The following is a 16,148-nucleotide window of genomic DNA, read 5'->3' on the forward strand; positions in this document are numbered from 1 at the left end:
CTGACAGCCACAATAAATTACACATATGAAAATTTTAAAAATAAACCTTATTTCATACATTTACGGAACGTAAGGCCTAAGGGGTCTTCAGATTTGTGCAGACAACAGCATTTGTATTTTTTTTTTATTGCAACTTTAGCTCGTAGTATATGATGAATTTCTTTTGATATTGTACATGGTGTAAATGCAGAATATCTTTCCCAAATTTATAGACATACCGTACAAAAATAATTAGAAAGCATCTATAATTTTTAGCTTTTCACATTCGATGAGAAACTAGGTCACTTCATTCAATTGCGGCCTATGCGAGTTAGGGAATGGATTATTTCTGAAACATCATAGAACATAAAATAGAAATTATTTGATTCTTAACTACAGGCTTGGGTTCATAAAACAAAGTCAGCTAAACAAAATAATAATTTTACACTTTTTTAACAATGATTATATCAGTAATTATGATCTATTTTTTTCTTTTTTACTGTAGGTAAGTCTTGTTGTAACAAGAATCATAAATGAAGAATTTTAGAAGAGAGCAGGGTTTTAGAACCACTAAAATCAGATGGAGAAAATCATACAAATTAGATTCAGAAAGTGGGACTGGATGACTAATCCCAGGGAAGCTACCATCCAACACCACAGACCAGGCCTCAATCCGGAACTCCAAGGGCAAAAGAAAGAGAGGATGTCTAACAAAATATTATGAAGTTTTTGGGTAAATTGATTACTTTTTGCTCATAAAAAGCTTTTCTTAACAAGATTGGAATTATTACCTGAAATTTTCACACTTATTTTGAATATTTGATAAATAGAAACACATATTTTTCACGCCTAAATGCCTTGATTTATTTTCATTATATGCTAAAAAGAAAAAGGTGTTGGTGATATAAAAAATATGAAAATTTTCTTACATATGCACTAACCCGTACTTTTCATAGGCATGTGCAGAAAAGGAGCGATAACACCTAAAGAAACTGTACAACAATTTTCTTAAAAAGTTCAATTTTAGAAATATGTTTTTCTTTGATTTTTCAAACAATTTTATAGGGAAAAATATGCCTAATTTTGACTCTTGTGAACATCATTTTTGGGCACAATTTATTTAAATGGCATTCATTTGCTCATATTTTGCTTAAAAAATTACCGTTACAATACTTTCAAGTGAATTTAAGCAAAATTAAGTTTAGATTGATTATAGTTAAAACGTTTATGGAGATTTTTATTGTCTAATAGCACTATTAATGTAATTTCCATAGCTCTTTTTTGGCCTATGTTCAAAGGGTTAATCTCTCTTAGATGAGCACTACGATATACTTTTCTTGTCTTTAAATAATTCCATGGATATTAACTTTTAGAAAAATATAAGCATGTGAAAAGTTTAATGCACGTTTTTTTTCGGTTATCATAAGAATACATCCTTAATAACATTTTTAGCATTATATTTAAGCCGCAATATATCAGAAGTTTTTTTTTTAGAGAATGTAACCTATTTATGCCTATTAATGCAGTAATTACTTTAGAAAAATTGAATAGAAAAATTTAAAACTACAACAAATTATATTTCCATTGTATAGCGACCTTTAATCATAACCGGTTGCTGCAAGAAAACGTTGCATTTCAGTGTCGTAAATGCGTTATAAAATAATTAAGATTATTCGAATAATCTTTCTTATAATTTTTACCAGTTATAATAGAATAAAAAGAATACTCATACAAATTTCTTATGCGAAGACGGCGATAGGAGGTTTTTATCCACACCAACTTAACTGGCATCGACAAGGGAATTTTGTCCTCCCATAAACGTTAAAAATGAAGTCAAATTGTTTATGCTGTGTTTGTTGGGTTTTTTTCTGAATGACTTTCTCAGTGACTATTAATATTGTATTTGACATAAATGCTGTTTGATGTGTAACTAATAAGGATAAAGCTAAATAGTTAAAATAGTAATTTTCAACAGATATTTCTCATTGTTTGTCATTTCGTCTGCATCTTTACGAAATATAAAATCAATACACTCTGCATTTGAATGAATAAAAAAATCGTTTTATGACTATGATTACGTTTTTGTTGAACAGGTCGAGTATAATCGGTATATTTAGTTCTGTAGGTAGAATTACCTACCGTCGCATTAATTACTTACTCAAAGTAAGTTGATTTAGTTATATTAATCCAAATTTTCAAATGTTTGCTTTTCATTTTGTATAGACACAGAAACCGCAAATACAGTCCCCGAAACGTTATACTTTCCCATTTTCACCGTTCGGTCAGCCTTCGTTCACCGTTTGTACAGCTTGCGTTCACCGTTCGCCCTCAGTTCAATGTTTTGAGTTCACCGTTCATTGTGCGCTCGCGTTCACCGTTCACGAAACGTTCACAATTCGCTCTTCGTTCCGTTTACTATGCGTTCACCTTGCGTTCACCTTTCACGTATCGTTCACTCTTCCTTGTCATTCAGAACTCCGAAGTGATAGGACTTATATTTTTGATGGAATGGATTTTCACGTTTTTACGTGAAAAATAATATTTTCATTACAAAATGTATCTACTATATTTATATTTCTACTATTATAACTTAGGTGTTACTTTATCCATGACATTTCCCTGGATATGATGCAATAAATACCCACATGTATGTAGAACGATGCTAAACTATTAAATTTAAATAAGGACTAATCTTAAATGTTTCAAAGTCGGCAGCATTTTGTGGTAATGTAAAATACAACAAATCGTTAATGGACTGATATGGATAACAGTGATTAAGCAAGAGCATTTCAAAAAATATATATGTGCCAACAGTAGTATTTTAAATTGGCAGAGAAAATTTTTTCAAATTCCTTTTTTTTTTAAAGAAGTATTTTATTCATAATATACAAAGAGTACAATATGAATATGGATTGAACAGCAGGCCAAGGGCCTATATTAGTTCTCTCTGATGTTTTCAAATTCATTTCCAAACTTAATCCTTAATCCTTCCAACTATATATTCCCATAATTTATTTATTCATTCTTAAATTCAGTCTTGAAGACATTGGTTTCATTAATACAGGGACATGTGGAGGAACTTTTTATGGGCAGCTGTCTGGATATATTACAAGTCCAAATTATCCCAGCTCTTATCCAAACTATGCAAACTGTGAATGGAACATCATATTGCCAAACGGATATGGCATCAAGCTACTTGTAATATATTTCTCTACAGAAAATTATTATGATTATGTAGAGATCTTGGATCCTATCAGAAGAACACAAATTGGAAGGTAAATTTAGTGTATACATGTATAGAGTGTTTTAAATTCAGGTCATTTAAGCAAGAGTTATTCTCCATGGCCACCATATTGTAGGTCAACATTCCCAGATCCCTTCATTATTCAACCAAGTTCAATTTGTTATACTGGTTACTGAGGAAAAGGAAACTATTTTCTTAAAAATGTACGTTTGTTAAAGCCTCTATTAATTCATGATTTTAAGATCATAAATATATTACATATTCATAGAAAGATTTTATATTGTGACCACATGTGGAGTCGGATAAAACTCTTATTGAAAACTCTTATTGCTCTACAAATAAAGTATTTAATTTACAGTATGAGATGTGCCAAGAATACTCTTTCTCAGAATGGGTGAATGTCCTTCATAAAATGTTATTTGACACTAATAAAATAAAAGCAAAGAAAAAACAATGAACAAGAACAATTTGATAAGGCCTGGAAGCATTAGGAGAATTTATTCAATCGAAACCTCTCTCTCTCTCTCTCTCTCTCTCTCTCATTTTTCTTTTTGTAAAACCATGGTAAACAATAAATAAAGAAAAAATTGTAAATATTTCCCTTCATATAATATTCTTTGCATACATGTGTTTAAAAGTGGTTGCCCGAGAGGAAAATTCACTACTTTGCCCTACAAGATGGCGGCTAAGAAAAATAACTTCGAACAAAATATATCAACAGAAAAAGGTCAATATTCGCTGTTTTATTGGTAATTGGTTCTAGAGTATATATTTTTAGCTCATCTGAGCTGAAAATCTCATGTGAACTTTTTCTGATCACATTTTGACTGGCGTCCGTCTGCCTGTAAACCTTTCACATTTTCGACTTTCATACTTCAGAAGCACTGGTTCAATTTCAATCAAACTTGCCACAAAGCATCCTTGTGTGGATGGAATTCAAGTTTTTTTTTTCAAATTAAGGGTCACAGCCTCTTCCGAGGGGAGATAACTAAGAAAAGAAAATCATTTATGAAATTATCAGGCGTAAAATAGTAAAACAATGTTCTTGTTTCATTAGATAAAATAGAGTGATTGAAAATAGTGTGAGGTCAAATGACTATATTTAATACATATATTAATGGCATTGTATACATGTATTAGGTATGGAGGTGAAAAAATTAAACTTCATTACCAAGTTTTGAATACTTTCAAATTTTTGCATACTTAATTAACATGATGAAGATTGGAAACATTGAAAACTTCAATGGCTTTTTAACAAAATTTATTCAATAGGTTAAAATTAATACGGAACTTTCGAGTTACAAATCCGCTATTGTACAAGGAAGACAGGTGCTATCTATTATATCAGAACAATCATGTTGACAGTGTTCGAGTGTGTTTATTGGATTCAGAATATTCTTATATTATGTGTAACACAACACCAGAAACCTGTCAATCTGAGTACCCTTACAGGACATGGCAACTGGTAAAGGCTGATTGCTATATCATATCAGGTGGCTGCTCCTGTGTTGCGTAAGTCCAGTTTTGTGCTTTTTTACTACATGTAATTACAGTCATAGTATTTATGATTTACATTATATCAATCCCTAAATTCGAGAAATTATTAACATGCTACTTTTTGTCGTTTTAGGGATGATGGTTCTTGCAAGCACTGCACAGACCTGTCATTTGCTCTTGCAGCTTTTTGCGACCGCGATAAGGACAGGCATACCGAGGTGGGAACCGACGTGAAGTGTGTTTGGGACAAGCCCCGTAAGGAAAGCAAGCCTTGTCGCGTTAAGAAAATTTGCATCTCCTACAGGAAAAATCCACTCATACCAAACAAAGAGGACTACCAGCCATATCATGCCCTACTCTCACCAGTGACATTAATAGAGAAGTCGAAAAAGAACTGTATACAATGTGCCAGGGTACGGGTGCTGTTCTTTTACACAAATTAGACCCCCATTCAGATGAGGAGGAAGATCATGAAGATCCGTCTGATATGATAGCTGCTTTGACACACACAATTCAGACTGGAGAATCCTTGATAGGTTATTTAAGAAATGTGTATAACTCTGATATTATTTAGGAAGTTGAGCAGATCACTTACAAGTGTTCAAAGTGAAAATGAATTATGGTACAAATACAGGTATGGTAGAATTACATCTTCCTTGTTTTCAAATGTATGCCATTTTAGAGGGTGGAGTCATGATAATTACATCACACGTGAAATTCTAAATGTTAACTCCAATGCTTAAACAAAGATGCAGTAAGGTATGGAAGACAGAATGAAATTGTAGCTAAACAATTGTTTTTTGACATGTATGCTTGTGATCATGTAAATACAAAAATGAGACCTTGTGACATAAACATATTTCAGCAACATCCTTTTTTAGGTGCATCACCAGATGCTGTGGGAAAGGTTTAATTGAGGTAAAATGCTCCTACTCCCACAGAAATGAAACACCGTATGATGTAGCAGTTGACCGTCATTATCATTTGTATAGAGACACTAATGATGTTGTCAAACTTAGAGCAGATTCACCATGGTATGTGCAGATTCAAGGACAGCTTTGTATTTGTAATGCTAGGTGGTGTGACTTTGTTTTATACAGACATGGATTTTATCAGTGAAAGAATTTATCATGATTAATCTTTCTTCATTGAAATTGTTACAGTGCAGGGAACTAATTTTGTTACACAAACCAGCATCAGGATCAGCATAAGTAGGATCAGGATAGAACTAGCATCAGCATCAACATCAGCATTAAAAAAACAGCATTACTTGGATCAGCATCAGCAAGCAAAGGATAGAACTAGCATTGAACAAAGTGAGAACAGATAAATGAAAGTCATATAATACAAATTACAAATAAAAATTACCCCAAAAAATTATTTTTAATGGCATAAAATAGCAATGCTGTCTTTGAATTATCCACTTCCGGCAGGATATTCCTACTTTCAGTAGCATTATTAGCATTGACCTATTTCAAACCAGTATCAGGATAAGGATCAAACCAGGATCAAAATAAGGATAACTAGCATCAAAATCAGCAAGCAAAGGACGCATCAAAATCAACAAGCATAGGAAGCACCAAAATCAGCATTGATGCTGTAACAAAATTATTTCTCTGCACTGTAACAAGTGCAGCACCTTTTTCTAAAATTATGTACTTGAGTTTTGTGCATTCTTTGTCCAGTATTGCTGTAAGCAAAAACAAAATTTTATCTAAAAGCAAATATACAAAATACTGTAGAGCATTCAAATATTGTACAAATCAATATTAGATGCAGTTAGAAAATACATATTAAGTAGTATTAAGTAAATTTTAAACTAAATCCTCAAAAATCCTATAAAACAATCCAAAGAGCATAGTGATGCTAGGCACGCCTAAATATCTTCTGACTGCTGAGTCGGACTGTGTGATACTATTGACAAAATGCTTTCTGTGGATATGGTCTGTCTCTTTGGTCATAGTTTCCATATGACACATATCCTTCATGGTCAGGTCTGTCTGCACAGCAAAATCAACAAAATCTTCACTGCATCTAGGTTCCACAGACTGTTTGCTGTTTATATGGTCGTGGTCTATGAAAATAATAACTTATATAATATATAATAAGTTTAATTGATATACATGTATACTACAAATTGCATAACACATTTCAGAGTTATGCTAAAGAAATATCCGAGTCATCACCCTTACTGTATTTTCCACGTGAAATATCCTCAGTATTGGACCAAGGTTCCTTGATACAGGTTTCGTTTGATATCTGTTCTCATGTGCTACTGGAAGAGGTATATGTACACCAGCATTCCCCTCACATGAAACTGTGATATCCTCCATCTGAAAAAATATATAATGCTTTGAAATGTCACATATCATTTTGAATGCATAATTCTCTTGGTATTAAAATTTATTATGCATTTATAATAATAATAAATATTTAATATTAAATTTAATATAGGCCTATATATCACATAGTATTATACCCAGTGAATAAACATGTATATTTTGTTAATATTAGATTTCTGATTTCAAACAATTAGTTACATTGATGATACACAATATGTAGCCCTCATAGCATGCATAAATTTTTATGTAGGAATAAAATAATTTGTTTACCGGTAAACACGCAGCTAGGTTAAGGCCGCCCATAAGAAATAAGCCTTAAAATATCTCCAAAAAATCAATATAATGTTGATATTATTTTATTAGCATGAGTTTTAATTAAATGGAAACTATACTTATACATATGTATGTATGGGGTCTCAACCGAGTTCGGCCAACGCGACTTCACGTACATCAGCTGTTTGTCACGTGACATGTTTAAAATTAGAAAAAAAATATACGGATATAAAGATCGTAAAAGTTCAACGATATATGGATAATTTTTCAGCATGAAATTGATCGTGTTTTCTTTAAGACAAAGAATCAGGGGCAGTAAGCATATGAGCTGCCCAATATTTTTTAAATATTTTTATACCAGTGTTATCGTTAAGTTGGTTTATTTTTCATATATCGAGATGTCCAGTTTGATGGAAATAGCAATAAAATTTTCAACATTTGATTTGTAGTTTGAGTTATCACCATGTGAAGTAGGGCGATTTTTCCGGAATTGAGAAATTTCCATCAAATTCTCACATTCCAAACAGGATTTAGATATGGCCGCACGCAAACAACAGAGTAAAAATTTAATAGATTGTTAAAAATGGCACAATAAATTATATCACAAAATATCATTCTGTTGCTTGCATGCGGCCACCCTGAAAAATATATAAAACGATGTTTTTCGAGGCCGATTTTGATCGCTTCCGGTTTCGGTTTTTATATTCGGACGTAAACAAATTTGGAGGAAACAGAAAATGTGACAGTAGATTTATCGAAGTTCTAACCATTTAACAGGTAGGGATGAATTGAAAATCAGAGCAATTGTAATTTTACATGCACTGTTCAAAATTAAATCCCCTCCTATACTTATTAATGATAGAAGATTCGACATGACAGACTCCGCTAACTCCATGAACTCGGGGGACGGTAATCTGCAATCATCACATGCATGTCAAACAGTTGAGAATAGAAAATGTGTATCTAAAATACATCAAACAGGAACACAACATGCTATCTTCTTTCAAAGAAAAAAATAGATTATAAAAAAAATGACTTAATCATCGATTCTTTTTTATTTAGGCCCTAATATTCATGATTCATTCATATGAACCCTCGATCGGCCGGTTGATCTTCATGATTAGCCGCGTGTTATCAGTTGTGAAAATCTTTACATATACGGCATTAAAATATAAATAAACTACATTTCTAGGTTGGGGTTTATAACATATTTTTCTGTCTGAGTACAAATACAACTGAGTCTAGCCTTACACTGGTACCTGTGTACTTTGTGTAAATGTATGGTGTGCTATAACAGTCAAAAATAAAAAAAAAATGGCAAGAAGTTTTTTTTTTTTTTTTTTTTTTTTTATACTTTTTTTATGTTAAACCATTAAAGAAATAAAAAAAATTGTTTCTTAAAAATAAGCTAACGTCACTAAATCTAATTAATGTTCTTTGCAGAATAAACAATATAAATTCTTTCTATTTTTCTTGTGGGAACAATGCATTTTTGTTGTTTTTTTTTAACTTATTAATTAAAATATTATTAATGTAAAATTAAACTTTTGTCAGTATTAACAAAAATAATTAGATTACCTTGGAATATTATGAATTCATTTAAATCACCATTTAAATGGAAAAAAAAATGTTTGTCATTACAAGGTTCATTTTTTTTTGTTTTAATTTAAAGTACCCAATAATGTCATTGCTTCAGATTTTATTCATTTAACCCAAATAGGTAAATCAATAAAACTGCTATTTAAATTGATTTCATGAATGAAATAATTATATATTATACCTGGTGATACATGTATAAATAAATTATTCCCCTTTCTCATATATAAAGAAAATCTTATGCAAATGTATATACACTGTACAAGTAACCCCCTTCATTCCATAGTTATAGACAAAATGTGCATAGTTACATAATATATATAGTAATTTAATTTTGATATTTATATTTTAATTGTAGGATGCCTGGAGGTGGTCCAAAACAATATCCTGTTACTGGAGCTGTTACTTGTTAGTATTGTCAGTGTCGTGCTGGAGCCAGAGTTGTCGGGGCATGTGCCCATGTGGCCTCAGTATTGTGGTTTCTTGGCTATGAAAGACACACAAACTTTGCAGTAAGACCTATTCAAGACTGGGCTGACTACTTGAGGATGCAGCTGTGCAACCTGCAGTAATTGATGGCTCATCAGAAAGTGAAATGAGTGCAACGGAAGAGTGACATGAATTGTGACATTGGTTTATTGATAGTGAACATTATTGAGAGTGAACATTCTGCAGATTATAGGCGTCTCCATATAAATGAAAATTCTCAAGAGGGACGTTAAACAATATACAATCAATTATTCAATCAATCTGCAGGTTATGATATCAACTGCATTAGTCTCCCATTATTGTTTTCAACAATATAGTGGAAGGCTGTGTAAATATTGTTATTAATTAATTGTAAATAGGGATTTTTATGTATCTATGATTTTTTTTAATGTTTAAATTGTGATTTCTTAATATCTGTTATATAATTGAGAAATTAAAATATAGTACATTGTACATCCCAAAAACATAGTAGATTCATTGCATGAGTTTAATAAGTTTGGTTGTGAATATTGAAAGATGAATTATGTACTTTGACAAATGAAATGATTTGTTATTATATTATGATTAATTGTTATCAAAATTAATATACTGATGTAAAATGCATAATGCATCACAAAATGTTTCTCAGATAATAGTAACAATTATAGTTTATTATGCAATGTGTTTATTTGCATATTGAACTTTGTTAATAATTAACATGACTATATACAAGTACTTGTTATTTATTGTAATACAATGTAATTACAAAACCTTTCCAGACAAACATGTACTAGAATAACTAATTCTTTGATGCTTAGGTCATTTTTATGACATTGTGAGGATGATAAACATTATTTTATTATCAGTAAATGTAGTGTATAAGGCATGAGTGGTGTGATGTTAAACTTCTATGATCTTTTTGGAAAAAGTATAGGTGGGTGATGGGAGTTCTGGAATTTGTTTATGCAAACTGAAATCCCTTATTGTTATTTTTGTCAAGTTTAATGAATTGTCATTAAAAATGTTAGTTGAATACATTTCTTGTTTGTTCACTTTGTGCATTCAATGTATTTTTATGTTAAATACATACAAGTAAATTCAAAGAATTGTGGTCCCCCGCTTTCGGTGTCTTTGTGAGTGAGATGTTATTTTTTATGACATATTGTGTCTAATATGAACACCCTACCATATGTCATTTATTTAGAAATTATCATTGAAGTTGATTTTTTTGAAGGATGAAAACCCTAATCCTGACCGTTAAAAACTTATGGCCAAAGTGAAAGTTTTAAAGGAGGTCAACTCCAAGGTCAAGATCAAAGGGTCAAAGTTGTTGATATCCAATGAAAGGTCTTCTCACAAGAATTACGTATGTGAGGTATGAAAGTCCTAGCCGTTATCGTTCAAAAGTTATGGTCAAGGTTAAAGTTTATTCATAAGTACGTAGATCTTTAAGGTCAAGGTCAAAGTTGTTGATATCCAATTAAAGCTCCTGCCACAAAAAAATACATATGTGAAATATGAAAGTCTTATTATCTATCGTTCGAAAGTTGTGACCAAAGTTAAAGTTTTTTTCAAAGTAGTGAAAACTCCAATGTCAAGGTCAAAGGAAAGTTGTTGGTATCCAATGAAAGGTCTTCTCAAAGGATTACATATGTGAAGTAGGAAAGCCCTAGCTCTCACATTTCAAAAGCTATGGTTGTTTTAGTTTATTCATAAGTACGTAAATCTCAAAGGTCAAGGTCAAAAGGTAAAAGTTGTTGGTATCCAATGAAAGGTCTTGACTCAAAGAATACATATGTGAAAAATAAAAGTTCTAGTATCTACTGTTTAAAAGTTGTGACCAAGGTTAAAGTTTAAAAAGTAGTTAAAACTCCAAAGTCAAGGGTTAAAAGTTGTTGGTATCCAATGGAAGTTTTTTTTACAAGGATTACATATGTGAAGTACGAAAGCCTTAGTCACCACCGTTCAAAAGTAATGGTCAAGGTTAAAGTTTTTCATAATTACTGAAACTCCATGGTCAAGGTCGAAAGGTCAAGGTTGTTGGTATCCAATGAAAGGTCTTGCCACAAAAAATACATATGTGAAATATGAAAGTCCTAGTACCTACCATTCAAAAGTTATGGCCAAAGTAAAAGTTTGGAATTTTTGTGTAAAAGTGGGTTAAACTCAAAGGTCAAGGTCAAAAGGTCAAATTTGGTGGTACCCAAAGAAAGGTATTGTAACAAGGAATACACATGTGTAATATGAAAGTCATAGCTCCATTAAATCAAAAGTTATGGGCAAGGTTAAAGTTTTTGTGACGGACAGACTGACAGACTTACAGACTGACGGACAGACAAACAGACGAATGAGATTTAATGTCCCCTCGCTTTCACGAAAATACGGGACAAAAACAACTGTTTTACATTTAAATCCGTTTTTTTTACCACTTATAGCTAAAAAAATAGATTCTATTCACATGTTTAAGATCATTTCTGTTGTACTTGTATTAAATATCCATCTTTTATATTTCTTTAATCATATTTACAGGGAAAAAAATTATTAAGAATTTCGAGAAATCAGTGAAAATTGTGTTATTTTTGTATAGACCCCAAAATGTCTTAATAGTGGTTTTTTCATCAAAATATGTCTGAAAAGGTGTGATTCAATCATAATTCTTTTAATATTTATAATATTTTGTCCATTATGGTTGGGGCATATTTAGGGTCTTAATGCCCCTGATTCTTTCTTGACCCGAAAAGTGCTGGGAGCAACTTCTCCATGCCCAAGAAATATATAAAATTTAGCCGGCTTTTGATAAACTATGTGCATATACACTATACGCATTGAAGAAATGTAAAACTACGGAAAAACTCAACAGCGCACAACTTGCTCCCAACTACTTTTCAAAATAGTAGGGACAATAGCTACATGTGTGTAAAATATTATAATTTATAATCAAGCGTATATAGTTGAACTTTTGAGATTTTGGAGGGGTTGTACATGTGATTGTAGTACGTTTCTGTATAAAAGTGCATGACTGCGGCTTTATAAGAGACCTAATTGTTATCAATTAAATAAGACTGTGAACTATTGATAAATGCATTCAAAAATACTAATCAATTATAGTCAGATCATGCTTACTTAGATTTAATTTTTATATTTTCAGTTCAGCTAATAGCTTTATCTGCGTCTAAAGTACAGAGAAACTGCGTTTCAAACTAGACTATGACGTCATATCTGTTAGTACAGCGAGATCAAGTTGGCTTTGATTTTACTTTCTAATAGTGTTGTAATGACAAGATAAGTTACACATTGATTAATATATACAATTATCATGAGAAATCAAAGTATGTAAGAGTATATGAAAAAGAAAATTATTATTTATTCGCAGAGATTCATTTGTACAATTTCACCGACACGTCATAATCGAATTCCCGACGCTCTGCATACACTGATCTACCTTGGGTAGCCCTTAACCTAGTTGCGCATTCCATTGGACTTGTTGGAATGAACTGACGTCTCCGCTACTGTAGCTGAATCAGACGAAGAATTGGTTGGCTGACGTTTCTCGATAGAGGTTGTTGTTCTGGACTGTTTGACGACTTTATTGCGTGGAAATAAGGTAGGGACAGGAATTTCCTCTGTTGGACAACCATCTATAAAATGTCGTGAACACCAAAATGGTAGCGTATTGGGGCATACTTCTCATCCCTGAAAACCTGCTGCAGCCACCTCTTTCTCATTTTTGCCTGACGTTTAGCTCCTGGATATGGGTAGAACTGCACTCCCCTCATCCACGGATATTTACTTAAATTTGCCTTTTTCCTGCCATCTGATGTGCAACCCGGCACGGAACAGCAATAATGATTTGGTTCGTCTCCATGCTTCTCACTTTTTTCTCTTTGGGGGCTTGTTTTCCTCTGCTTGGTTACTCTCCATTTTGTTTCGATGTCAACAAAATACGCCCTACATTTCAGCCTTATCACGTGACAGCAGTGTATAAAATCCGAACGTAAACAGCCATATCCGGAGTATCTCGAAAGTTCCGTATTAATTATTGATCTTTGTTTAACTTTATATTTGAATTGCACAGAGAATCTGAAACAGTAACATTTGTAAATATGGATAATAATACTGCAAGCTATGATTATAGGTACATTATTATAAATCTAAAATCTAATGATAAAAAATGATTATGCAGTAACCCAAACAAATGATATTTGAACTTTAACTGGGTTTGTTGTTTGCAATGTCCATTAGTACAATAATCTGTAGAACTTTACACTTTAGTGTAATTTTTTTCCCATTAGGATTAATTTGAATTCATTCAAGTAATTACCCCTTTGGATAGAGCGGGGCCACAGTGGGTGATAGAAATTTACATAGGAATGTTTAGGAAAATGTCTCGAAAAACTTCTTCACAAGAACAGCAAAGCCAAAAGTAGTGACACTGATATAGAGGCATCTTCAGGTATTGTAGATTCAAGTTTGTTCATATCATGACCCAAAGGGTAGGTTTGGGTCACAATATGGATCAAAATTTTACATGGTAATGTATAACTGGAAAAAAACTTAGAGAAATGTCTTTTCAAGAACAGAAAATCATGGGTCTTTTAATATGGAAGCTTCTTCAGAAAGTTTAAAATTCCTTTGCACCCCCCTCCTCCCCCATCCAATACTGATCTGATTTGTGTTTTTTTTTCATAGACAATGTGCTTAGGTGAGCGATTTGTCTCATAGGTTTGTTGTCTTGGAAGTCTCCAGTAATAGACATCAGAGTGTTTATGATTAGTAATCAACTTTATTTCTTCATTTTAGGTTTTCTGGTACCGTAGCAGCTGGAACTCTATTCTATTCAAATGCCGAATCCATTGTAATAAAATTTTCTTCAGATTCCAGCATACAAAAACAAGGATTTTATCTTCAGTTTGAACCATCTACACGTCCCAAAATAAGTAAGTTTCATTAAAAATATTTCTAAATATTTCTAATTTCAAGATTTATTGAATTGTAAGGCGAATATTTTTTTTCCTGGACCAAGACTTTTTAGATCACCTGATTCGAAGTGAGCTTTTTTGATCATCCGATGTCCATCGTCTGTCCATCTGTAAACGTTTTACATTTTCAACCTTCTCTCAATAAACACTAAGCTGAATTCAACCAAACTTTATACAAAACATCCTAGGGTGAAGAGGGGTTTAAATAGTAAAAATGTCAAGACTGCAACAAATCATAAAAGTTTTGAAACGATTCGATTCAAACAAAAACTTCAATTTTCGAATAATTTAGTTTCGATTATAAGAAATAGATCTTTTCAGCCCACCTGAGCCAAAGGCTCAAGTGAGCAATTCTGATCAAAATTTGTCCGTTCTCTGTCGTTGTTGTTGTTGTCGTTGTCGTCGTCGTAAACTTTTCACATTTTCAACTTGTTCTGAAGAACCATTGGGCCAATTTCAGCCAAACTTGGCACAGAGTATTCTTAGCTAAAGGGAATTCAAGTCGGTTCAAATGAAGGACAACTCCCTTATTCAAGGGAAGATTACTCAGAAATAATAAAAATTTGATTTTCTCAAGAACCACTGCGTCAGGACAGATGAAACTCATGTGGAAGCATACTCACATAGTGTAGATTCAAATTTGTTCATATCATGACCTCCGGGATATGGCGGCGCAATAATGGCCGATCAAAGTTTAGAAATATATAAGAAATTTTTTTTAAATCTTCTTCTGAAGAACCACTGTGCCAGGAAAAATGAAACTTATAGGGAAGAAACCTCAGGTAGTATAGATTTAAGTTTGTTATAATCATGATCCCCAGAGGTAGGGTGGGGGTACAATGGCCGAGGAAAGTTTTACATAGAAATACAGAGGACAATTCTTTAAAAATCTTCTTCCGAAGAACCACTGTGCCAGGAAAATTGAAACTTAAAGTGAAACATCTTCAGGTATTTTAAATTTAAATTTGTTCAAATCATGATCTCAAGAGGTAGGGCGGGGGCAGAGCGGCCAAGGAAAGTTTTGCATAGAAATATATAGGACAATTCTTTGAAAATCTTCTTCTCTAGAACCACTGTGCCAGGAAAGTTTAAACTTATATGGGAGCATCCTCAGGTAATTTTACGGGCATCCTCAGGTAGTTTTAATTCAATTTTGTACAAAATATGACCTCCAAGGGTAGGGTGGGGCCTCAATGGCCGACCAAAGTTTTACATAAAATATGTAGGATTTTTTTAATCTTCTTCTCAAGAACCACCGTGCCAGGGATGTTAGAATTTATAAGGAATCATCCTCAGGTAGTTTAGATTCAGTTTTTTTCAAATTATGACCCCAATAGGAAGGGCTGGGACACAGTAACTGATCAAAGTTTGTATAGAAATATATAGGACAATTTGTTAAAAATCTTCTCAAGAATTAGCAAAGGCATGAATGATCAGATTGATATGGAACCATCTTCAGGTAGTAGAAATTCTACTTTGTTTAGATAATGACCCCTTGGGGTAGGGCGGGGCCACAGTGGCCGATCAAAGTTTTACATAGAAATATATAGGATTTTTTAAAAAACTTCTTCCCTGGATTAGCAAAGGCATGAATGATCATATTTTTATGGAAGCATCTTCAGGTAGTGGAGATTCTACTTTGTTTTAACCATGACCCCTTGGGGTAGCGCGGGGCCACAACGGAATCCGGAATCATAGAAACATTTAAAAAAAAATAAAAAAAAAATAGAAAAGCCATAATTAGTATTATTCATATGAAGCATTCTCAGG

At 32.6% G+C, this 16,148-nt stretch overlaps 2 protein-coding genes across 2 annotated transcripts in view; both read left to right on the forward strand.

Moving 5' to 3' along the window:
* Positions 1 to 16,148, forward strand: part of LOC134278748 (mucin-2-like) — a 207,945-nt gene that overhangs the window by 36,381 nt on the left and 155,416 nt on the right. The window contains exons 8-9 of the mRNA XM_062761037.1: positions 3,044 to 3,254; positions 14,200 to 14,336. Coding sequence (XP_062617021.1) covers positions 3,044 to 3,254; positions 14,200 to 14,336 — 348 coding nt within the window. The remainder of the gene's footprint in view (positions 1 to 3,043; positions 3,255 to 14,199; positions 14,337 to 16,148) is intronic.
* On the forward strand, positions 4,610 to 5,163 carry LOC134278732 (uncharacterized). Its single transcript, XM_062761022.1, has 2 exons — positions 4,610 to 4,735; positions 4,854 to 5,163. The coding sequence occupies exons 1-2, from the start codon at positions 4,629 to 4,631 to the stop codon at positions 5,161 to 5,163; spliced, it is 417 nt and encodes a 138-aa protein (XP_062617006.1). The 5' UTR covers positions 4,610 to 4,628.

Source organism: Saccostrea cucullata, unplaced genomic scaffold, assembly GCF_032062105.1.
Source record: "Saccostrea cucullata isolate Sc308-1 unplaced genomic scaffold, CSIRO_AGI_Scuc_v1 ctg440, whole genome shotgun sequence".
Lineage (NCBI taxonomy): Eukaryota > Metazoa > Mollusca > Bivalvia > Ostreida > Ostreidae > Saccostrea > Saccostrea cuccullata.